We start from the raw sequence: 27,213 nt of genomic DNA on the forward strand, positions 1-27,213 counted from the left end.
CTTGCCGCCGAGATCGAAGAAATAGGGACTTTATTTACTTTATTTACCTATGTTTACTTCAGTTATATATATATAAAGTAATTTTACCTTAGTATATTTCATCTATATATCAAATATTTTTGGAAACCGACCTACTTTTGCATTCTTACAGAGTTTTGAATATTTTAAATAAAATAATAAAAAATGGGAGAAATTGTTAGATAAAAGATAAAAAAAATTCTCAAAATTTTCCAAAAATTTTTCGAAAAAATCTTCCAAGTCAGTTTCCAAAAATCCGGCAAATAAAATTTTAAAAAACAACCGGCCTACATTTGCATTCTTACAAATTTTGAATATTTTAAATAAAATAATCAAAAAGGGAGAAATTTTAGATTAAATTAGATCGGTTAAATAGAACTTAAAAAAACAAACTCCTTGTGCAGGAAACGGTCAAGTCACTCAACCGGCCAAATTACTCAACCGGTCAAGTTAAACAACCGGCCAAGTTACTCAATCGGTCAAGCAATCCAACCGAACAAGAACCTAACCGAACAAGAAGATAAGACCGGTCAAATCAGAAGGCCAAAATCATTGAACATTCGGTCAATCAAAAGCTATGGAAAAATCGGAAGTCATCCGGTTAATAAAAACAACCGACCAGTAAAAATAGATACTTCGAGTATCTGTTGAGGATGATACCGAAGTGGCCGACTTTAGTATTGCCATATTCATACAAGTCTGAGGACAGTCTGCAGGTTGCAGAAGATCGTCGGACAAGATCTTTCCACTCCAGGATAAATCAGAGACGCAATCGTCCAGGTACAAGCAACTGTCCAACCGACAGTTGCCATATTGAGTAAAAGACAAACCTAGCCGGGTTGACATACACACTGAAGCTTAGACTGCCAAGTCTGAAGCCTAGACCGCCAGGTCTGAAGCCTAGACCGCCAGGTCTGAATCACTGAACCTCTGCTCAGCCAATCAAACTCAAGGAAATAAAATGTGACCATTGGCACATTTCACCTATAAAAGAAGGAGCTGAAGAGGAGTAAATGCAGTTCTAAGAGATTTCAACTACCCAAGCTTTGATCGTACGGTTACCAAGCTCCAGCAACAAGTGAAAAACGGTCATAAGCTCTATCAACTACAAGCTCTAAGATTTATTGCAAATTTACCTCTCTACAAGATTTAGAGCTTAAGTGTGTATTTGAAGTGTGATTACAATTTCGGTGAGAATTGTACGAGTATTATCGAGCAGAAAATAATATCAACATAGCTTTAGTGTGTAGGTCAAACCGGCTAGTTTTGTCTTTTACTCAATATGGTAACAAAATAATATCATAAGAAAAGAACACTAATGAATATATGATTCTCCATTACGGCAAAGCAAAAAGTATCAACATAGTATCAACATATGAATGTAGGTAGAAAAGATAAAAAGAAAATAAGAGTATAATTAACATAGCATATCTCTCTAACTTCCCAGAACATGGAATGAAATTAAAGAAATGATTACGATAAATGGGAAGAGAGACAACTTCTAACTAAATTTGTTGAAATGCTTCTTTGGAGCATTTATCTACAATGTATTGAGGAAAAGAAATGCAAGAATTTACAGTACAATGCGCAGATCAGTGGAGAAAGTATGAGAATATGTAGTTGCATATAGAAATGCACTAATTCATATTTTGAGATGAATTAAGAAAAATGAATAAAACTGGAGCTTAAGCCAAAGATAGAATATTTCCTATAGAATAGTCACCAACAAAATTAGATTCAAAACGCTTTAAACAATTTTTGTTTGTTGTATTTCTCTTAGTTGTTTGTAATTCTGGTTTATTATTTATTTATTTATCAAAGAAATAAATTGTCTAAGTTTGATCTTAACTCTCAAACTATTTTCCCACTCTTGAGTTTTTTTAATGAAATGACAATAAACTATTTTTTTGAAAAAAACATAGCATTTTATAAAGTGTTACCTATTTAACTGGCCAAAGATGGAGGAGGATCGAAAAGTTGATAAAGATGTGAGCAGAGTGAAAAAGAGTGGCTTAATTTTCAACAAAGAAAGGGCTCAACAAATCACTATTTAGGTAAACCTACACTACCTCCAAGATTGGAACCTTCTAAAAAAGAGGAGTATGACATTATTGTTAGAGGGTCCGTCAACACAATGAAAGAGTTGACAAAATGTACCTAGACAAATGTTTATACTCTGAAGAAGAACCCAAATTGTCAAGTTGATCAAGTATGGAAGAAGAGTCCAAACACAAAGTAGGGTCAAAACTTAGCAAAAGAAAGTGAAAACAAAATCCCAGAAAATGGACAGATTTTTCTGGGTGCACTCAAAGCAAAGGTGAAAAAACTCAAAGTAAGCTTCTATACAAGATATAAAATGACCGGCAGCTTGACCAATCAAATCAAGGAATCGGTCATATACTAAGAGATTTAAACTGAGAACGGATTGAAGTTTCCATTTTGGTGTAATTCAGAATACTTTAGGAATATGCAGAAGGAAGCTTTCAAATATACTACTGTTATTTCCATTTTGATACAAGTCGGATGATAGACCTTGGGAAGCAAAAGACTGCCAAAAGTGATTAAATACCTATTTTGTTATAAGTCCAACAACAGTCTCCAAGGAGCAGGTATTTGTCAAACCGCTCCAGATGATTAAATCAATAGAAGACAAACATGCCGACTGATATGTTTCTTGGGAAGTATCAACCGCATTTAATGTCATGTTGTACCTTCTTGGCCGACAAATCAAAATCAAGGATCAAGGATTACCATGCAAGTATCCGTTGAATGAGAAATATGATTGTTGTCATATTTCACTATTTAAGAGAAGCTTGAAGAACAACAACATCATACCTAGAAGATATACCAAGAAGATATACAAGATAGTCAAACAACATATTTTAGAATTGAATCAAAGCCTAAACTGTTCTTGTTTACATACTGTCCAAAGTGCTAAGGATATTACAATTCCATTCATTTTGTGTAAGAAGTAAGAGTTTTAAGTCAATAAGCCTCGGTTATTTGACATATTGTAAAGTGTGTTGAATATTCTTAGTAAATATCCTTCTTAATGTTTGAGAAGAAGGGGTGACATAGGAGTTTTGTCTCCGAACATCCATAAATCTTGTTTTGTGTTTCTTCTCCATTTCACACCCTTCTATTGTTGTCCAATTCGTGTGTGTGTTTCTTCAAATCGAAAAAAACATTTATACACTTGAACTCGGTTCAAGAGTTTATGACGGTTTGTGTAGTATTGAGACCGATATTAACTTCTAACCGAGTTAGTATCAACCGGCGTGTTGTGTAAGCGTTCGACCTAAAGAGACCCCAAGTCTCTTTCGGCTATCCCGATCCTAATAGCCTACCAGCGCTTCTTCAGACTAGAACGTCTGTTGAAACTTTCACGTCTGTTAGCGCTTCTTCAGACCAGAGCGTCTGTTGAAGCCTAGACGTCTGCTAGCACTTCTTTAGACCAGAGCGTCTGTTGAAGCCTAGACGTCTACAAGCGCTTCTTCAGAATAGAGCGTTCTTTGAAACCTAGACGTCTGCTAGAGCTTCTTCAGACTAGAGCATTTGTTGAGTCCTAGACGTCTGCTCGCGCATTTCTTCAGACAGCCCGTCTGATAAAGTTCTTTATTTAATTTAATTTCTCCTTAACTAATTATTTCTCCTTAATTAGTTTTCCTTTTTCTTTATTTAATTTAATTTAACACTCTATTAATATGCTTTTGATAACTAAATTTACATTATGTTATGTTTCAACAATACATTGTTTATTTTATTCCCTTTGTTCTTAGTTTTTCAAGTTTAGTTTTCATTACCTCTTAAGAATTAGATTGAATTCAGGCACCATCAACAATTTCCCCATTTCGTCTATAGTTCTTATATAAGTGTGTTGCTCTCTATAGATTCATTCAAATTAGGGCTCATTTGAAATGATGTTTGGAGAACTATATGTAAATTATCATGTTCCGATCGAATTGTATGTATATCATCATTATTTGTTACTATCTACACTCAATTGGAAAAACTTGTCTAAGATCTTCTTCCATCCAAAATGGTTATATTAAGTATTATGAATAGAAAATGAAAAGGAATAATTAGATCATTGATATCTAGTATGAGGAAACGGTTCAAACCCATCCGTATTAATCTAAACTATATTTATCAAAATCCGTAATCCAAATCATTTTATACCTATATGAATTGAATTAATATTAGGTTTTTACAATCCAAACTAAATATTAATTATATTTTTTTAAACTGTGAACTTAATATCATTCAATAATATTGTTTTTTTATTATAATTAATTCAATTATTTTAGTTGTATTTAATTAAAAAAATGTAAAAGTGAATTAAATATAAATTGTATTTATTTTTTTTATATTTATATATAAAAAAATACTATAATATGTTAATTTAATTAAAAAAAGTGTTTTTTATAATCCATACCAAATAAGATAGTCAAATCTTTAATTAAATATTATAAAAACATAAAATGTCTCAAAATAAATGAAATTTGACATCATTTTTCATATGCAAGCTTGGATTATAATGAAACAAGCTTACTAAATAAATAAAAAATAATAGTAAAAGTTTTATAATTTATCATAACTAGAGATGACATTCAAAATAATAGACATCAACTTAGATTTAATCTTCATTAACTCAAATAATATCATTTGAGAAATCCAATAATAATTTAAAAACTTTCTTAGTAAGAAGTTGATATTTAATTATTAAAATTTTAAACCTAAAATAAGAAAAAATAAAAAATAATTCACAATAAACTTCACAAATCTTAATCAAAATCAAATCTAAAAACTTAATAGAGTAAATTCAAAAATACATCATAAAGTAGATATTTCACCTCATCAAGAAATATCTAGATGAAAAATCTAGAAGTTGATTTAATTTTACAAAGGAAAAATGAAGCTCATTTATGATCCTCATAGGACCAAACATTTGGTGTGTCGTCTTGATTTCCTCTTGAGAAGTATCAAATTTTTATTGTCCGATCATCCCCTTGAAAAAATTGTGTCATTTAATTTAACGTGCAATACTAATTTTGAATTGAATAATTATTTAAGATAGTTCAATCCAATTATTTTAAGGGTCACGGTGCTTTGCTAGAAGACAATTAAGATTAATATGGTAAAACTTATAACAATTATAATTGAGTCCTACAAGGACACAAACTAAGAGTTTATAAATTATATCTAAGAAAATGATTGTTAATCGTTAATTATTAATTATTAATAGATATATAATAGATATAAATATTAATTAATATAATATTGATTTATAAAATTAAATAATATATATATAATTAAAAAGATTTAATTATTGAATTAAGGTTTTAAAATAATAGTATTTATTTATAAAATAAATAATATAATTAAATAGTTTAATTATGGTGTTAAGTTTAAAAAGAATATATATTATTTATATATGAAATAATATAGTATATAATCAAAAGTTAACTAAAAAATGATTTACAATATTTTGTATATTATCTTCTTAAATATTTAAAAAGATACTGAGACCAAATGAGGGAGAATAAAATATATGGTTGAATAATTACTTTATGAAATGTAAATAAGAGAAAAAATAGAAAATTACTTTTCAAAATTAATGTGGGAAATAAAACTATCATCTTTATAATCAAGCCATCTCTATTGCTTCTTGGTAGCCCTTTCTTCCATTATTCAAAGGAAATGGAATCTAACCAGCAACACATGAGAATCTCATTTCCAACGATATCATCAGGCCTACTCAGTTCACACATAAACATGTATTTCTCTATTAACTACAGTTAATAACTATCTAATCAATTATCATGAAAATTAATTAATTGTTAATTTGTAGTAGATTTTAATTCAAAATTGATGATAATAAAGATAGAAAATTAAAATAAGATTTTTATATATTAAAATATAAAATTATATTTTAGATTAAGATATTTTTATATATTATGATATACTTTATAAAATTTTGAATTTAGCATTAAAGTGTATTCTATGGTTGGAGATCCATGAAAGATGAGATCTTCAACTATAATGAAGATGAGATATTCGATTATTTATTTTACGATAAAAATGTAACATTATCGTTTTATTTTTTTTTCTCAATATTTTTTTCTCATCGAATCACATAAGACTTAATCGATAATAGTATAAAAACAAAAAAAAATATTAAAATACAAAAAATATGGTTACAAACACATAAATAAATTAAAATAAAATTCATAACACAAACATCAATCAAAACAATAACAATTGAAATTATAAAAAATAAAAACAACAAGATAAATTTATCAATAACTTATCACAATAATAATTATTTCCCGAAAGAAGTTTGAGTTTACAGGTTAGAAAACTCCAACATCTTTTGGGTCACAATGGCATTTAAATTCAACAGAGACATCTTGAGATGTTCAAGTTGTTGATAATTCATCTCTTTATTCGATCTCTCCCACCCAACTTTCTTGTCATGATTTATCTGCTTCCCAAGCTGCTCCTCAACCTCCATCAACTCCTCAACCTCCATCACATTAGCATTTAGTTCCCTAATATTTGATGACCGATAAGATTCAATCATTTGTTGAGTTTCACAGGAAAGCCCCGTCGGAGAGGATGAACCAAATAATCGCCCAATTATTTCATCTACACTGGGATGACCGTAGGAGAACACTCTGTTTGTTGGTGAAAATACTAGAAGTAAAACTTCAGCCCCACATAGTGTGATAAGCTCACTGATTTTCTTGAAAAGCCCACTTTTTCTTTTGCAGAATGTCACCTTAAGATTACTCTCGTTCTTCATTTTGGCCATGGTGATTCTTTGACGCCCTTTGTTTGTTTTGACCATGATTAGATAAAGATAAAATACGGGAGATATAATATGTAATGAATAGACAAAATGTTTAATTTTCTTAGATTAGAGGAGTCTATTTATAGATTTAAGTAATCAAAATTTGCATAGGAATATTATGAATATTCATAGAAAGAAAGAAATCTAATTAATTGATATCTAAATATCTTTCTAAATTCATGAATTAATTATTTTATTATATATTATAAAATAAAAATATTTAAATGTCCTAATTTGAATATACATTAATAAAAAAAAATTTAAATAATTAAATAATTATTGTGTTATTTTAAAAAATTATTTACATACTTTATTTTAATTAGTTGTTAAATTCTGATAATAATATAAACAATTATCTTTGTTTTATTTTTTTTCCACAAAATTAGATGAGATAATTATTTTATATATATATATATATTGGCTCTTAAATTGATTATGGAGATCAACATCATGTATTCCTAATAAACTATTAATATATGAGAAATGATTAAGGAAACCACTTACGAAAACAAAAGGTAACCAATTCAACGTGGCATGTCACGTTAGATAGAGAAAAAAAATATTTTTTTCCGGAAAAAGGGTTTCCCGCTCTTTGCAATTTCATATTTAGAAAATTATTCCAATCCCATCCCAGTATTCCTCTTCCTCTTAACGCCAAAGGAGCTCTTTCGAACTAAAACACTAAGAAATCACTCCCCTGTACCTTCGAGCCCCGATTCAATTCGAGCCCCAATTCAACGTTCGCTAAGAGAAGAATAGTGAAACTCTAGTTGTCAAAAAACGGCATGTTCTTAAGGACGAACCCTAGTATGTTCTTAGTATTATTGTTTGCTCCCCTTTCCCGTATTCCTCTCTCTTTCAACACAAAATGATCTCTTTCTAACAAAACACTATAAAATATCTTAGCGAATAATTTGAAGAAGTGAATACTTCCAAACTATCATCTTCCATCATATCAATATATCAAAATATTCACCACAATCTATAGTATCTCTTGCCAAAAAAGCATCAAATTCACTCTTCACGTGTACAATTTGTTAGAAATCTTGTCTTCAAAAATAACAGAAATATATATATAAATGATGTTACAAACAAATTAAATAAATACACTATTACAAAGAACGAAATCAACAGATAAAATGTTGATTCGAGGCATTATTAGACACATTTCCCTTAAAACAGTTCAATAATCTCCCGTTTGTGATAGAGCTTATTGTAAATGGTTGTATCCCAGGGTACATCGAATCCAGTAGTGATTCTACACTTAAATCACTACTTGTCGAACTTGATCAACGTGCCTGAACTATCACCGGGTTTCAACAGAAATATCGATTTCAACGGAAATATGGAGCAAAGAACTCGAAGAATACTCACAAAACAAGAAGAGGGATTTTAGAATTCTAGAGTGAGAAAAATATAAGATGATTGAATGATGTGAAATGAATAATGAATGGGTATATATTGCCGAGAATTAAACCTTCAAATAAAACCATCCAAACGTTTATTAGCAATAAATATTGCTCATTCATTTGTTAATTAGTCCATAACTAATTAACATTGTTGCCTATACGTTAATTTGTTGAAATACAATGTTAGACATTCGATGCTAGCAAATTGAAGAGTCTAAATGTTAGCCAATTGATAGGCAATTAAAGTTAAATGTTTATCATAACAATATACTTTAATTTACTAATTAGGCATTAAATATTAATTAAATAATTAATATTTGATTATATTTTGGATTAAATTCACCGTTAATTCACGTTTCAATTTGTGTGAATTTTATTTGATTTTATTTATTCACAATCTTATTTCCATTTATTAATGGAATTAGATTAATTTCAACAATCCCCACATTAATGGAAATTGAAAGATTAACCCGGTGAAAGGTTCAACAGTTGAATTCTACATAGGATAGATAGGTGTAACCCTTTGAACCTTCCCTTATGAAAGTATATAACTTTACTAGCCGATTAGTAGACTAGATGTCCTTGAACTATTCTTCCATTTGTGTAAACGATTACACACTTTCACATGGAATTCTCCCTGATACATGTCAAGCTCTCATGGTTGCATCTGTTTTGGCCATGGAACACGCGCCTGGTTCTGTGAGAGGGTCTAGAATTGAGCCATGCAATTCCTTCGAAGCAGCCTCACTTCTCCCTCACATAGGTGATCTCTTTGCTCAGAAAGAATCATTAAAAGCGACATACTTATCCTCGTTAAAATATATATTGTTTTATTATAGGATTAATCCTCAACAATAACTTTCCAAGATAATACAATTAGGTTGTCCCATTGAACCTAGTTCTTGGGATCTCCAATCTGCATAGGTTGAGTTTTCCTTCATACCAACTTATAGTAGGCTGATGTCTTAAAAGAATTTCATACAAACTCTCTATTCAATAATTTTATTAGTGGATCCACAATGTTATCTTTGACTTACATAGTCAAATTTTATAAGTCTATTAGAGAGTGTAGTTTAATGACATTATGGCTAAGACGTGTATGTCTAGACTTGTCATTGACTCTAAGTTTATCTAATTTCAAATTATTATTACAATAATTAGAAATTTCTGATAATCTTGGAATATCTTCTAATAAGAAGTATAGTCATTCGTACATGCTTACCATTTAAACATTTTATTTTTTATGAAAATATTGTTTACTTGGCTAACTAGTAGACAAAATGTCTTTGAATTATTCTGCCTTCGTGTAAACAATTATATATTTTGCATAAAAATATTTTATTTTTCGACATAAGTCAGAGACATAGATTATAACTTTTAATCTATCCAACATAATTTTTTTAGAAGATTTCCATACGTAGATTGCACTTTCAAGTGTAAACATATTTACTTGTAGACGTAAAGTCTTTTAATTAATAATATCAGTATATTATTTGATAACAATATGATATTTCGTGTAGTGCAATTCAAATCCTTAATGAATTTAATCATTTTTATCTTAATTTTAAACGATAAAATATTGTAGAAAAGACACGCAATGAAACAATTTTTAGTGTCTTCATGATATATATAATTGTCATATCAAGACTTTATAAACTTTTCTTTTCATTTATTTCATAAATCTTTTTAAAGACATTGGTTCTTCAAATATTTATGAAAGTAATGTCAAAATATGACACGTTTCTTGATTTTAAAATCCTCAAATTTATAATATCAATTTGAGCACCAACTCAGCAAATATAAACAAGACATTTTCTTGTTATTTTCTTTCTTTTTGTAAAGTTGCGCAACTTTATCTTTTATAGAGAACATATTTCTCTAAGAATAAACCCTAACACTTTATTTTTATAAAAGAAATTATAATATTTAATCAAATGAATATTCACCGTATCATATGATTTCTACAAAAAGAAATCATAATGTTTCAAGCATCTTTGACTGAAGTCGCTTAAACATTTATTTTCGGTTGCACGTTTGCATCCCATAATATCGGCACATTTGCCACATTATTCTCAAATCAAACAAGACTTTCCTTGTAATTATTTGATTTCAAAATGATCAAATTAAGTAAGTTTTAATGATGCATTAAACAATGTATATCAAATATATTATATTAAACCAAAATTAATATATCCATATATGTGATTGTATAATATCGCTTTCACCACGACAAAACAACTATAATATATATAGTCAATAACATAAAAACGTAATCAAATAAATAATATGTCATATATTATTAAACAAATATATATACAATTTCATTTATCATTAAAAATACGTTTAAAAAATACATGATAATTAATTAGAATATTAATTATTACACTTAATTAGAATGTTGACCATTTATCTCTAATCAAATGCAAAACTAACTAATTATATAAATAAATATTCATGTCATCAATTATTCATTTCTTAATTAATTAGATGACCTTTAATCTTCTATAAAAAATCTTTGTCCATCAAAGAACACATAATTTGTGACAAATTTCAAAATTATCTATTAAAATAAAATAGATAGAAAATAAATCTTTATTTATATATGTATATAAATTTCTAGAAGATCATACTTATTATCAATGAACATGAATCATCATATTATTAGCTAATATGCATGATTTATATTAATAATCACTTTGCAACATAATCAAATTAAATATAACTACAAATATATTTTATGTCTTAATCGAAGCACTTACATTGCCATGTTTTGAACAATAATCGACGTGAAGCGACTATGCATGCTCAAAATAAATCTGGGAAAATTGTTCTCACTGAGACAAATTTTGGCGAAGACAATTTTGACTAACATAGTTGAGTCTCTTTATATACATGATTAGAATAATTTCTAATATAAACAACTTATTTAATCTCATTATACATATGACCTTCATTTTCTGTCATTATTAATCACATAATTTCTATAAAAGAAATTAAAATGCTTCAAAATATAAATGAAAAAGTCATTTTAACAAATTAAATTTCTACATAAGAAATCGTTAGAATCATTTCATAATTTTTTAAATGAGAAATTATAATTATATCAACAATAATGATTAATATCATTTTGACAAATCAGATTTCTTATAATAAATCATTATCGATCCCATTAATCTCATAATTTCTACACAAGAAATTATAATGATTTTCACATCAATGACATCAATACTCCATTCATCTTCAACATCAATGGATAAAGTCATTTTAACGAGTCTGATTTCTACCAAGAAATCATTGACTACCCATTCATCTCATAATCTCTACACAAGAATTTGGAATGGTTTCAACATAATTGATTTTTAACAAGTACGATTTCTATAAAGAAATCATTGACTATCCCATTCTCAACTTTGAACCACTGCGCCAATGCGCACTTTCATCATTCTAGCACTTTTACAATAATTTGTCTTCTTTTAGGAGACAAATTATATTTTATTTTTGACTAAACTCTGTCAACAAATAAATATATTACACATTTAACTTAACATCATAATCAAAATATTACATATAAGACAATATATATATACTTATATAAATAAATATATTATCTCTTCTTAGTTATTAATCTTAATATCATATTCTTTTAATTATCAAACTTAATTAATTTAAGAATATATATATATATATAATAATTAATTATTTTAAAACTGAAACAATATGTTTCAATTATAATTAATTTTAACACCATTAATTTTCTGAAAATTGAAAACTTACTTTCTTATTTTTATTCATTATTATTAATAATTTTAATAACCAAATAATTAAAAGCTTTCATACATATTAGCTAAAATTGAAAGCTTTCATACAAATAATATTAATAATAATTAAAATTATATATATATATATATACAATAAAGACTTATTTTTATTTGTAAATTCTTTTATTCCTTTAGATTAACAACTTTATATTGTCGAAATAATCGATTATCTGGTTTATAACATCATAACTCGTATTCCTGAAACATCAAAGACAAAAATTTCGATGGCACAAACTACTAAATAACTTAGCACATGAGACTGTTTTAAGATTGTTAGAAATTTTGTCTTGAAAAATAACAAAAATGTATATATAAATGATATTATAAACAAATTAAATAAATACAATATTACAAAGAACGAAATCACCAGATAAAATGTTGATTCGAGGCATGTGTTAAACACATTTCCCTTAAAACAGTTACATCGTCTCCCGTTTATGCTAGAGCTTATCGTAGATGGCTGTCTCCTAGGGTACAACAAATCTAGTAGCGATTCTGTACTAAAATCACTACTTGTGAAACTTGATCAGCGTGCCTGAACTATCACCGGGTTTTAATAGAAATATCGATTTCAACGGAAATATCGAGCAAAGAACTCGAAGAACACTCACAAAACAAGAAGAGGGCTTTTAGAATTCTGGAGTGAGAAAAATATAAGAGGATTGAATGATGTGAAATGAATAATGAATGGGTATATATTGCTGAGAATTAAATCTTCAAATAAAACTATCCAAACGTTTATTAACAATAAATATTGCTCATTCATTTGTTAATTAGTCTATAACTAATTAACATCGTTCCCTATACGTTAATTTGTTGAAATACAATGTTAGACATTCAATGCTAGCAAATTGAAGAGTCTAAACGTTAGCCAATTGATAGGCAATTAAAGTTAAATGTTTATCATAACATTATACTTTAATTTTCTAATTATGCATGAAATATTAATTAAATAATTAATATTTAATTATAATTTGGATTAAATTCATCGTTAATTCACGTTTCAATTTGTGTGAATTTTATTTGATTTTATTTATTCACACTCTTATTTCCATTTATTTATGGAATTAGCTTAATTCCAATACAATTATTAATATTTTTTACATAAACTTTTGGAGATCACTTAAAGTGTTGTCATGTCAGAATTTGCTGAATTCGAACAAGAATTACCCTCATCACATCATTTATCAAAATCAGACTTGTGACGATATTCTTTCAACAAGTTATATCATAAATGACGAACTTCTTTAATCTTTGATAAAAGAATAAAAAAAGAATCTTCATATATCTTAGGAGGAAAGTAGAACTCTAACAAATCCAATTTATATTTTGGGTCTAAATCAATTGTCACTCCCATTAAAACATATATATATCCCAATAATTTTTTTAATTCACACTCATATTAGCCACCTTTGACTAATAACCCAATTAGAAGAATTGATCCATGAAGACAGTTTCATATATATATATTACATATTTTTGGAAAAAATATGTTAGCTGTTGGTTATTTTGTGCCAAAAAATAATTGAGTCACCTTATAAAATGACTTATAAAATGACTTGAAGTTCTTACAAATTTTATTGGTGAATTCTCATTCTTCATTAGATTGTATACTTTTATATTATATTATGAACAGGGTCGGCTCAGGGGTAAGCCCGAAAACCCATGGACTGGGCAGACCCACTCCCTGGGTAGCCCAATTCTTATTTAAAAAAAAATTACTGTGATATTTTTTACCTTTTTTTCCATTTTAAACAGTAACTTTTTTTTAACTTTTCTTTTTGTTTTCAAGTATGACCATCACAATCTAATTATTTTATATTATTCTTTCTTAATTTCTTAATTTAATATATTTTTTTATAAAATTTATAAACTACTTAAATTAATATATATTCTTATAAATTAAATAAACTTCTTATACTTATAAATTCTACGTAATATATACTTTAACTTTATTAAATTTTTTCTAATTTTTAAATTAGTTATCAAATGTTCTAAGATTATTTTTTTAATCATCTTTTAATTTATATACTTAAATATTATATTATAACTATATTAATTTTTTGAATTAGGTATTTAGTAAATTAATAATTAATATGTTATTGTTAATACTTAATGCTTATGATATATTTTAGTTATTTAGTATCAATTCAAGGAAATTAGAAATTTGGTTTTAAAATACTTCATTTCCGTTACTTAGAAACTAGTAATTAATATGATAGTTATTAGATTGTAAGTTTATAAATCAGGAATTAAAATTATGTTATATATAAATATTGTCATAACATATTTTTTGAATTACTATTTGTTAATTTTTATAAAAAAATTAATTAATTTAATATATGTATTATAATATTTGAAAATAATTCATGCATATATAATTATATGCAAGAGAACTAAAATAAATATTTATTGAATAATGTCATAATGTTAATATTTTAATATATTAATATTTGTATTATATGTATTATAATATTTGTATTATAATTAATTATTTTAATATATGAAAAAAATTGAACTAAAAAAATTAATTGTTTTAATATATGTATTATAATATTTGAAAATAATTAATGCATATATAATTATATGCAAGAGAACTAAAATAAATATTTATTGAATAATTAGGATTTAAAATTATGTTATATATAAATAATGTCATAACATGTTTGTTGAATTACTATTTGTTAATTTTTATAAAAATATTAATTATTTTAATATATTTATTATAACATTTGAAAATAATTTATGCATATATATAATTATATAGATTATAAATAATTAAAATAAATAAAATGAATGTCTATAATAATGGATCAACTTAAGTGAACTGCATTGTCAATAATTATAAGAGGAAATTAATGAAACTTTGATTGATAAAAATTTTATTTCTCGTGAATTCAATATTACAACTTCATTTTAAAAAAAACATAATAAGAAAAGTGAAGCAGCAAGTAGATCAATCAAAATAAAAAATTAAATTTAGAGAAACAAAATAATATCATAAGAAAAAAAGACTAATGAATATATGATTCTCCATTACGGCAAAACAAAAAGTATCAACATAGTATCAACATATGAACGTAGGTAGAAAAGATAAAAAGAAAATATGAGTATAATTAACATAGCATATCTCTCTAACTTCCTAGAACATGGAATGAAATCAAATAAATGATTACGATAAATGGGAAGAGAGACAACTTCTAACTAAATTTGTTGAAATACTTCTTTGGAGCATTTATCTACAATGTATGGAGTAAAAGAAATGCAAGAATTTACAGTACAATGCGCAGATCAGTGGAGAAAGTATGAGAATATGTAGTTGCAAATAGAAATGCACTAATTCATACTTTGAGATGAATTAAGAAAAATGAATAAAACTGGAGCTTAAGCCAAAGATAGAATATTTCTTATAGAATAGTCACCAACAAAATTAAATTCAAAACGCTTTAGACAATTTTTGTTTGTTGTAATTCTCTTAGTTATTTGTAATTCTAGTTTATTATTTGTTTATTTATCAAAGAAATAAATTGTCTAGGTTTGATCTTAATTCTCAAACTATTTTCCCACTCTTGAGTTTTTTTTTTAATGAAATGACAATAAACTATTTTTTTGAAAAAAACATAGCATTTTATAAAGTGTTACCTATTTGACTGGCCAAAGATGGAGGAGGATCGAAAAGTCAATAAAGATGTGAGCAAAGTGAAAAAGAGTGGTTTAATTCTCAACAAAGAAAGGGTTCAGCAAATCACTATTTAGGTAAACCTACACTACCTCCAAGATTTGAACCTTCTAAAAAAGAGGAGTATGACATTATTGTTAGACGGTCCCGTCAACACAATGAAAGAGTTGACAAAATGTACCTAGACAAATGTTTACACTCTGAAGAAGAACCCAAATTGTCAAGTTGATCAAGTATGGAAAAAGAATCCAGACACAAAGTAGGGTCAAAACTTAGCAAAAGAATGTGAAAACAAAATTCCAGAAAATGGACAAATTTTTCTAGGTGCACTCAAAGCAAAGGTGAAAAAACTCGAAAATCCCTTTGAGTTCAAGCTACAATCAGAAGTGGAAGAAAAATGCGTTCGATCATGGGAACAAGTGATAGTGGGTAATTATATATGGAAAGAATCTGCCACTTTTGATTCCACCAAGGAAGAACTCATGAAGCAATGGGGAAAATAAGGTCTAATGAAGGTCACCTCTAACAGTCACGACATGTATTTCCTGAAATTCAATCAAGAGACTAATCTTGAGAAAATTTTAGAGTTGGGACATACACACGTGAGGAAAGAATGCATGAGGCTCGAAAAATGGAAGGAGGGTACGAGCTATGACAGTATTCCAAAAGAAACTGATAGGATCGACTTTATCGATAGAGACGGTGGTCTGGCTATTGATGAAGGCTTATGAAAAACGGTTTGAAAGAAATCTTGTTAGGGATTTAATTCGCTTTCTATTCTACGCAAACCATTGTAAACACTTGAAAAAGAATCAAGGCGGAATTGTTTACTTGGGTTTGAAGCTCAAGATGAAGAATGAAAGATGACCGAAATGAAATGACACAGCAGTTTGTTTATGGATGTTCGTAGCAAACTCTCCTACGTCACCCCTTCTTCCAACCACCAGAAGGATTAACTATAATATGATTAGAATCAAATACAATTTTCACACACTTAGCTCACTATTGAACAAAACACACTCTGTTCAATTTACAAGATGAAAAATATCACTCAGCTAACTATAATATGATTCTAGCTCTCTCTTGATTCACACACAGTACAATCAGGAAAGCAGCTTCACAGTATGAATATTCAAAGGATTAATTGCTTGATAGTTCTTCTCAGATAGTATTTCTCTCAGTTGATCGAATTGCTGGCTCTTTGTCCATTGTCCTTGAGATTTGCTAAATATTGGGCAGAGAATAACGGTCGAATCCTTAGAATGATATGTGGCACTTTTCCATTGGAAAGCCTCCATAGTACACAGCAGGTTTTGAGCACAGGGATCATGGTCGTACACCAACTGATAGTGCGCCGAATATTCCATCAAAGATGTACCTTCAAAACAAGTAATATGAAGGAAATTTTCTTGCGTGGCATTCGTTGGTTGGTTGCATATAGCTATCGTACTAATCTTCTCTAGAATGTGGAACAAGAGTAGAGTACAGCTATAGCACGTGGGTAGGCGGGTGCTAGCTTCAAGCATACTGCTTAAGCTTAGTATTAGACGTATTTCAGTTAGACGACCTCGTCTAATGAAATCAAACATCCCCGTCTAAGAGCAGAATCCATTAGACCGCCTGGTCTAAAGGGATTAGACTTATGTCTAATTACAATCACTTCAGAATAATCTGAAGGAGTTAGACTACACGTCTAACTTTCACTAATTAGACTTCACGTCTAATCATTCACAAACCATTAAACTGCACGTCTAACTCCACTGAGTTAGACTGCACGTCTAATTCCGGTTATACTTCAGACATGTCTAAAGGAGTTAGACTTCACGTCTAACTTTCACTTTCTATTAGACTGCACGTCTAACTCCACGAGTTAGACTACACGTCTAATTACGGTTCTACTTCAGACCTGTCTAAAGGAGTGAGACGACCTCGTCTAACTTTCACAATCTAATAGACTACACGTCTAACTCCGCTGAGTTAAACTGCACGTCTAATTCCGTATACATTAGACTGCACGTCTAACTCCACTGAGTTAGACGACACGTCTTATTTGTATACATTAGACTACACGTCTAATTCCGTATACATTAGACTGCACGTCTAACTCCATTGAGTTAGACTGCACGTCTTATTCCGTATACATTAGATTGCACGTCTAACTCCGCTGAGTTAGACTGCACGTCTAATTCCGTATACATTAAACTGCACGTCTAACTACGCTGAGTTAGACTCCACGTCTAATTCCGTATACATTAGACTGTACGTCTAATTCCGCTGAGTTAGACTGCACATCTAATTCCGTATACATTAGACTGCACGTCTAACTCCGCTGAGTTAGACTGCACGTCTAATTCTGTATACATTAGACTTCACGTCTAATCATACACAAACCATTAGATTGCATGTCTAACTCCACTGAGTTAGACTGCACGTCTTATTCCGGTTCTACTTCAGACTTGTCTAAAGGAGTTAGACTTCATGTCTAACTTTCACTTTCTATTAGACTACACGTCTAACTCCACGTGTTAGACTACACGTCTAATTACGGTTCTACTTCAGACTTGTCTGAAGGAGTTAGACGACCTCGTCTAACTTTCACAATCCAATAGACTACACGTCTAACTCCGCTGAGTTAAACTGCACGTATAATTCCGTATATATTAGACTGCACGTCTAACTCCACTGAGTTAGACTGCATGTCTTATTCCGTATACATTAGACTACACGTCTAACTCCGCTGAGTTAAACTACACGTCTAATTCCGTATAAATTAGACTACACGTCTAACTCCTCTGAGTTAGACTGTACGTCTAATTCCGTATACATTACACTGCACGTCTAACTCCGCTGAGTTAGACTGCACGTCTAATTCCTTATACATTAGACTGCACGTCTAACTCCGTTGAGTTAGACTGCACGTCTAATTCTGTATACATTAGACTGCACGTCTGACTCCACTGAGTTAGACTGCATGTCTAATTATTAGATCTATTAGACTACATGTCTAACTCCACGAGTTAGACTGCACGTCTAATTACGGTTTCCATTAGACTGCACGTCTAACTCCACGAGTTAGACTACACGTCTAATTCTGTGCATCTAATGCCAAATCGTTCTAATGAGCCTCATTAGAGCCAAGTCTCATGAAATATGATTTCGATACACCTGCATCAAAGTGCATAAATCATTTCATCATCAAAATTTCAATAGTCAAACTATTTCACCACATAGTCAAAATAATTTGACCCAACAATTTCCCCCTTTTTGATGATGAAATTGAAAACATGCATATATATATATATATCAAAATACACATTCATCATATAAATAAGCAAAACCCTGTTCACTTACAGCACACTTCACAAACTTCCAATACCAATATTCAAAACATCATCAAAGAAACATTGTTTGAGAAACTTGAACAAAGTAGGAGAAAAGAAAATATTTAGAAAAGAAAATATTTTCTTCCATTTTTACTCGAGGATCGGTTGAGCTCATGTCTTGAACAGTTAAAATATTTAGAAAAGGAGGAAGACTGCGACCACCATGATCGCTTCCACTTGGTCTACCACCATGATCACCGCCACTAGCACGACCTCTTTGATCAAAGCCAAATTGCCTACCACGACCACCACCACTGCTTCGGCCTCCACGATCACCACCGCTTTGACCTCCGCCTCTTGTAGTTGGCCTAGGATTTTCATCGTTGCTTGCCACTCGTCTAGATCTAGTGCCGGTTGACACACCGTCACTTCTTCTGCTCGACTCACCTTGGGTGATACGGGGTTTGATCTCTTTCAGTATCGACTTTTGCATTCTCTTTTGCTTGAAACTTTCTTGCAATAGAGTTAGCAAATTCCAGACGTTCACCATCTGTTCTTCTTAAACAACCTTGGATTTCCACCATCTGGTTCTTCATCAAGCTGAGTTCATCCATAGTTTCTCTATGACGATCATCATTGATGTGCCTTTCAAGGTTCATCATTTAGATTAACGACTGTAGAGCTTCTTTTTAAATTTAGAGAAGTTTGAATTTGAGATGTGAGTCTCATACGTGTTCTTCTTCAGAGTATTGTCCAATTCAGTAAGAACTTTGACAACCTCCACAAATTACTTTCTCTCCTCTTTCTGGGTGTTCAAAGCCTTTTTCATGTTTGATCCCATAGAGACCACGTTCTTCTGAAGAGAGGAGAGCACATAAGTCATAGACTTTAGAAGCTTAATACCTTCAGCAGAGGATTCTTCATTAGATGAATTCTCTTGAGACTCTATTGCCATACTCTGAATGGGTTCAAAATGGGTATGAATCTGCATGGATTTCTCCGGTTGATCCTTCTCAAATACCTTACCAACTTCATTCTGCTCTTCTTCTAACAATTCCCTTTCAGCTCTCTGAAATCTTTCATACAAATCACCAGAGTAGTGAAGAGGATTGTTGACATTTTCATGAACACTTCCATCAATGATATTGGGGAATTGAAGAGGCTTGACATAACTAACATATTGGTTATGTTCCTCTTCAGATGAGGAACTCTCTTCTTCAGCATTTTTGTCTTTGGAGGATTCCCCCTCAGATCTGATAATCTTTAGCTAAGTTACTTCAGCCTCCTTCTCTTGGGCTTCCTTTGTTCTCACAACAGGGGATATAACAACATTTTCATCAATAGGAGCTTGAGCAGACTCCTCAACAATATCTTCTTCAACAACTTCTTCTTCACGCGTTAGAAGAGCTTGTTCAGGCTCTTGAACAATCACTTATTCTTCTTCCAAATGAGGATTCTCTTGAATGGGTTGATCCAAAATACGTCTTTCTTCAGCAGAAAGATTCCCAAATTCAATCAAGAGAGGAGTATCTAGCTCATCTGTATCATCATTAACATCAAAGATATCCATTGGTTCATCATTATCAAAAGGATTTGCTCCAGAGCAATTATCAAGAGGATTGTTGACATTTTCATGAACACTTCCAGCAATGATATTGGGGAATTGAAGAGGCCTGACATAACTAACATATTTGTTCTGTTCCTCCTCAGATGAGGAACTCTCTTCTTCAGCATTTTTGTCTTTGGAGGGTTCCCCCTCAGATCTGATTATCTCTGGCTGAGTTACTTCAGCCTCCTTCTCTTGAGCTTCCTTTGTTCTCACAACAGGGGATATAACAACATTTTCATCAATTGGAGCTTGAGCAGACTCCTCGACAACATCTTCTTCAACAACTTCTTCATGCGTTAGAAGAGCTTGTTCAGGCTCTTGAACAATCACTTCTTCTTCTTCCAAATGAGGATTCTCTTGAATGGGTTGATCCAAAATACCTCTTTCTTCAATTGAAAGATTCCCATATTCAATCAAGAGAGCAGCATCTAGCTCATCTGTAACATCATTAACATCAAAGATATCCATAGGTTCATCATTATCAAAAGGATTTGCTCCATAGCAATTAGCCCCATGAACGTATCGGGTAACAACCGAGACGTAATTATCCATGATGTCGTCCAGTCTCTTCAACACTTTCACTTCCACTTCAGAGCCTTTCTCAACAGGGTTAAAATTAGCCTTTATGGCTTAAAGAATTGGGAATAATGTTGTTCCACTTAAGCATGCTTCAACAAGATCCTTTCTCTTCAGAGCTTCAGGCACATCTGAAGTTTTAGCCCACTTGAGAGCCTTCTTCTCATTGGCTATACGCTTCTTCCATTCTCGGATTATTTCAGAATTTGATAGGGTTTCATTATACTTGGCAGACAATCTTTCTAGGGTCCATGATTCAAATATTTCCATCTTTTCAGTCGCAATGGCTTTGACTTGATCTAACAAAAGGTCAACAATGCTTGTTGCCTCCGACACCTCTTCATTAACTGAAGTTTCAATATTCTTACCTTTTCCAACAACTTCGATGAGTCTTGGAGCAGGTCTAGGTTCACTAAAAACAATTCCACCCGACAGCCTTGTGGAACACATTTACTCGTACGCCGATTGGGGTTTCTTGCACATTTCAGTAGGGAGCTCCACACGAGTGATCTTCCCGGCTACTAAGGAATCCTTTTCAGCAGATTTACTAGCAACAAGGGTAAGAACAACACCTTGGTTGAGCAATTTATGTAGCACCTATGGCTACTTGATCAGGTTGAATAACAGGAGACTTAGTCCTGTTAGCATTTTCATTATTTGGACCAGTTGACTCAACAAAGGTCCCTTCAGCAGATTCTTTTACCGGAGTAAAAACAGATTCATCTTGTTCCATCACAGGAACTTTAAACTTAGGCACATCGGCCAATAGTCTAGAAGAGGTTACCTTCATTGATTTAGACGTGTGGGGCGCCTTCGAGTTCTTTTCTTTCGAGACACCAGATCTCGAGGGCTTTCTTAGGATGGTCGCCGGAGAAGACAGAGAGGACATGGGAGTAGCAGCAAGTACACCTTGACCTTGCCTTATTCTTGAATCGACTGATATAGAATCTTTCTTTGTGGAGTTTTTCAGACTGGAGGAACTAGCTTCAAATTCATTCACATTCTTTGATCTCTTTGCCCCCGTTGACATAATGGAAGCAGACGGCTGTCTGGATCGAGTAGTAGGCTTACCACCTGTCTGATAACTAGACGCACTTGAGGCAGATTCCATATTGTTCTTCATCCTCATCAGGGTGCTAGTAACTGTAAGGGCAGAGAATACCCTAGGAGAGTTGATCTGCTCAGGTTCACCCATATGAATCCCCAAATGCTGCATCAATCGTCTCAATTGAGCCGCAAACGTTATGCTTTCCTTGTTTGCCTGGTAGATAGAAAAGCTAAGGTTGTGGAAAAGAGTAGAAGTCCAATTTACCTGGATTCCTTTTGAGATGGTGCACATATAGTCAAAACGGTCTTGACTATAGAGATGAAAGGAACTAGACTTCCCTTGGAGTGCTTTTGCTATCACATCGTTCAGCAAAATAAAGTGAGGTTTGAGGACCTTCTTATTTCCATTTACATGGATCATCGAACCATCGGCAGAAAAAGCCTTCTTCATCACTTGCATTATATCTGATGAGAGAAGCATATCGAACATGTGCCCCTCCGTCGGAAGTTCAAAGAACTCCGCATACACAGTTTCATCGAAAGATATTTCCACGTCGTTGACGGTTGCTACGATAGAGTCACCCACCATTGTTGCAGATTTGAAGAACTCGCGAACTTCTTTTTCATAGAAAATGAATGGACCTCTAAGATACTTTCTTAACCCAGAATACTCTAGAGTTCTGAACATATCCACTACTTCCGGTTGATCGAAAGTGTAGACCGATGGAAAATCCACCTGCAATGTACAATGACATAGAGTGATTCTCTTGTTCACCATTTTTTAGAAGAATATGAACAGACACAAGATTTCAGAGAGATTTAGAGAGAAGAATGCAAAGAAAACTAGGGTTCTTAAGGATATCGAGAGATGAAAAGCTTTCAAACTCATGCAAGGATGTACTTATATAGACAAAAATAAGATATACGGAATAATCGTCACTTTTCTTAAGGGTATGGCCATCAATAAATGTTAGACGTCCTTTCCAAAGAGTCATCATTAAAAAATGAGTGTATATGAGTCATTTTCTCTAAACTTGAAAGACACGTGTCTTCATGTTGTTGAGAGATGACTGTTTAATATTTGAGCGGGAAAAACGGATAGCTCCTCACATGGGACAACTGTCCATGATCAGTCTAATCGGCATGTTGTTAGACGTTTTTCTTACTGCACAAATCCATATAACTAAACGTCTATTAGACGAATGGATCCATTAGACGCATGCGTCTAATTCTGTGTTGTAAAGAATATGTCTAATGTCTATTTAACGTGTACGTCTAATTCTGCATGAGCACCACGTGTTAGATGTGTGTTTGGTTAGACGCGAGCATCCTCTTGCTAATGACGTAAAAACTTCTAACGTCTATTAGACGTGTATGTCTAACCGCGTAGGTTTTAAACCTCAACATATAGACTTAGATGTATAGATTTTGAGCAAAAATACGTCTAAGTACAGACCGTTCCTTTTAGACACACTTGTCTAATAGACCGATTAAGAATATTCGTCTAGAGAGTATCTTTACTTCCAAAGTAATTTTCCCTCTCATTTTGTATAGGGACAGAAAAGCATAAGAAACAATTTTTGTGGTCCAAAGACCAAAAATATCTTTAACAAATAAAAAACATTTAATCTAATAGAATTGCAAAGGCCATTGTTGATCTTCTAGGCTGTGTACTCAAAAGAGTATTCTTCTTGCTTCCTTCCTGCAATCCTCCTGCATCACATACAAAAGAAACTATTTACACATTTTGGTACCCATATTCAATTGGGTCCTCGATCAATTAGTCCCTTAGAAATCCATATTTGAATTATTCTGATGGATTTCCCATTTTGTGTTGTGATTAATGCATAAGATTTTGACTTAGCGGATGACTTCCTACTAGCCACTGATCCCTTAGCTTTTGAAGAAGACTTTTTTTAAAACTTCTTGACTTAGAGTCAGGTTTTAGATTGCCAGACTTGTCAGCTGCTTCTAGCTTATTCTTAAGCCAGCTAACAGTCGACGAAACATAGATTATTTCATTTTTGAGAGTTACTTCTTCATGAATAGGATCAGATTCAATGTCAGTCATACTCCCTTTGACAAAACTTATTGGTTTAATTTGATTTTTTGCAGGACATGTTAGGATCATTGCTATTAAATCCCTTGGCATCTTCATGTTTCGGCTTCCGACATTCGGATGCATAATAAGCTTTAATACCATAGTTAAAACACGTAACATTAGCTTTAGATTTTTTATTTTCATTAGAATTGAAGAGTTTGAGTTAGAGTTGCTCTTCTTCATTAAGTCGCCAAACTTCTTCACAAAGAGAGACATGGCGTCGCTGCTCAGCCGCTGAGCCGCCATCTTCACATCCGGAGCGGTTGGTGGATCTTCAGTAGTAACCAGCGCCTTGGGAATGATAACGGATGTGGGTTGATATTCTTCCATCCTACAGTTCAGCTTGAACTCATAGGCCTTGAGATCAGCGAAGAGATCAAAGAGAGAGATCTTGTTAAGATCTTTGGATTCTATCATCACCATTGTCTTTATGTCCCATTCCTTTGGAAGAGCACGCATGACCTTGATAGCAAGCTCCATGTTGCTATAGGTCTTGCCTAAGATGGATAGGGAGGAGACAATTTTGCTGAATCTAGTGTCGAAGTCGTTCATTGTTTCACCGGGACGCATCTTGAATCTATCAAACTATTGAGTGGCAACCATAATCTTGTTTTCCTTGGTTTACTCATTGCCCTCACACAGTTGGGTGAGTCTGTCCAAAACCTCTTTGGCAGTATCGCATTCAATAATGTATTTGAACATGCTGTCATCGAGAGATCTGTACAGAACATCAAGAGCCATGTTGTTGAGGTTGTTCTGCCTCTTTTCTTCAGCGGTCCATTCAACTTTCTCCTTATCAATCTTGATAAGACCTTCTGTGACGACAGTCCACATGTCGTTATGAAGAAAAGAAAGATGAGCACGAACTCTTTTCTTCCATACAATGTAGTTTTCTCGAGAGAAAATTGGAATGGCTGTAGCACTGGCATCTTTGGTTATGGTCGACATTTTTCAGGAAAAGCTTGAGAATAGAAACATGGCTCTGATACCAATTGATAGGATTGAATTTATCGATAGAGACGGGGGTCTGGCTATTGATGAAGGTTTATGAAAAACGATTTGAAAGAAATCTTGTTAGGGATTTTATTCGCTTTCTATTCTACGCAAACCCTTGTAAACACTTGAAACAGAATCAAGGTGGAATTGTTTACTTGGGTTTGAAGCTCAAGATGAAGAATAAAAAGATGACAGGAATGAAATGACACAGCAGTTTGTTTATGGATATTCAGAGCAAACTCTCCTACGTCACCCAATCTTCCAACCACCGAAAGGATTCACTATAATATGATTAGAATCAAATACAGTTTGCACACACTTAGCTCACTATTGAACAGAACACACTCTGTTCAGTTTACAAGATGAAGAATATCACTCAACTAACGATGTTTTTGATTCTAGCTCTCTCTTGATTCACACACAGTACAATCAGGAAAGAAGCTTCACAATATGAATATTCAAAGGATTAATTGCTTGATAGTTCTTCTTAGATAGTATTTCTCTCAGTTGATCGAATTGCTGGCTCTAATTCCGTATACATTAGATTGTACGTCTAACTCCACTAAGTTAGACTGAACGTCTAATTCCATATACATTAGACTGCACGTCTAACTCCACTAAGTTAGACTGCACGTTTAATAATTAGATTTATTAGACTGCGAGTCTAACTCTACGAGTTAGACTGCACGTCTAATTACGGTTTCTATTAGACTGCACGTCTAACTCCAGAAGTTAGACTATACGTCTAACTCCACGAGTTAGACTACACATCTAACTCCACGAGTTAGACTACACGTCTAACTCCACGAGTTAGACTACACATCTAATTATGTGCATATAATGCAAATCGGTCCAATGAGCCTCATTAGAGCCAAGTCTCATGAAATATGATTTCGATACACCTGCATCAAAGCGCATAAATCATTTCATCATCAAAATCTCAATAGTCAAACTATTTCACACCATAGTCAAAATAATTTGACTCAACTGAAACTGAAACAGTGCAAATCTGGTTCAAGTTGCGAAATATCCCTCCCCACATGTACAACGCGGAAGCCTTAAACCATTTTGCTAGCCTTCTAGGAAACCCACTATACATGGAAAAAATTACATATGATAGGATGAGCGTTGAAGTTCAACCCTGAAGCATTCTCCCCGACGAAATTACAGTGGTGGATCGAAAGGGAAAGGCTACCAAGATGGGCATACACTATGAATGGCAACCGTACAGATGCATGAACTGCAATACCTTTAAAAATTCTATAATGAGATGCCCTAAATTAATGGACAACCAGAAAGAAAACCGGGAACAATCGAATGGAGAAACCAAGCAACAAAAGATTCCTAGTGCATATGAAATAGTTGTGGAAAAAATAAGCAGCAAAATAAAGCAATGCCAAAGTGAATGATGTTCAGAATTCGGGTGAAGGAACAAAAGGAAATCAAACTCAAGAAGAGGGAAGTAAGAAAGGAAAGGAAATTGATGAAACAAGGGATTCTGAAGAAGATAAACCTAAATGTAAGGAAGAGAAAGATGAAAGAAAAGATACAACAAAGGAGAAGGAAACTAAGGTTATTGATTCTCAAACATGGAAAACTGAAGCAGAGAAAAGTAGTGAAAAAATATTGAAATCCTGAAAAATAATACATTTTACTATGTTAGTAGGCATATAGAGGAAGATTAAACAATAAGAGTAGACAAACATCATCATCTTCTTCAATTCAATCTCCCTTCATGAAGAACACGAGAAGATTGGGATGTGGAAGAAGGCAATATGGTCAAA

General features: G+C 31.8%; 1 protein-coding gene across 1 annotated transcript; it reads right to left on the reverse strand.

Moving 5' to 3' along the window:
• Positions 1-6,364: 6,364 nt before the first annotated feature.
• Positions 6,365-6,832, reverse strand: LOC124915847 (agamous-like MADS-box protein AGL62). Its single transcript, XM_047456595.1, has one exon. The coding sequence runs from the start codon at positions 6,830-6,832 to the stop codon at positions 6,365-6,367; it is 468 nt and encodes a 155-aa protein (XP_047312551.1).
• Between the last annotated feature and the right edge of the window lie 20,381 nt (positions 6,833-27,213).

This window comes from Impatiens glandulifera, chromosome 9 (assembly GCF_907164915.1).
Source record: "Impatiens glandulifera chromosome 9, dImpGla2.1, whole genome shotgun sequence".
Taxonomy (NCBI): domain Eukaryota; kingdom Viridiplantae; phylum Streptophyta; class Magnoliopsida; order Ericales; family Balsaminaceae; genus Impatiens; species Impatiens glandulifera.

Coding starts and splice junctions, on each gene's coding strand:
- LOC124915847 (XM_047456595.1), bottom strand. CDS start 6,832: ATGGCCAAAATGAAGAACGAGAGTAATCTTAAGGTGACATTCTGCAAA.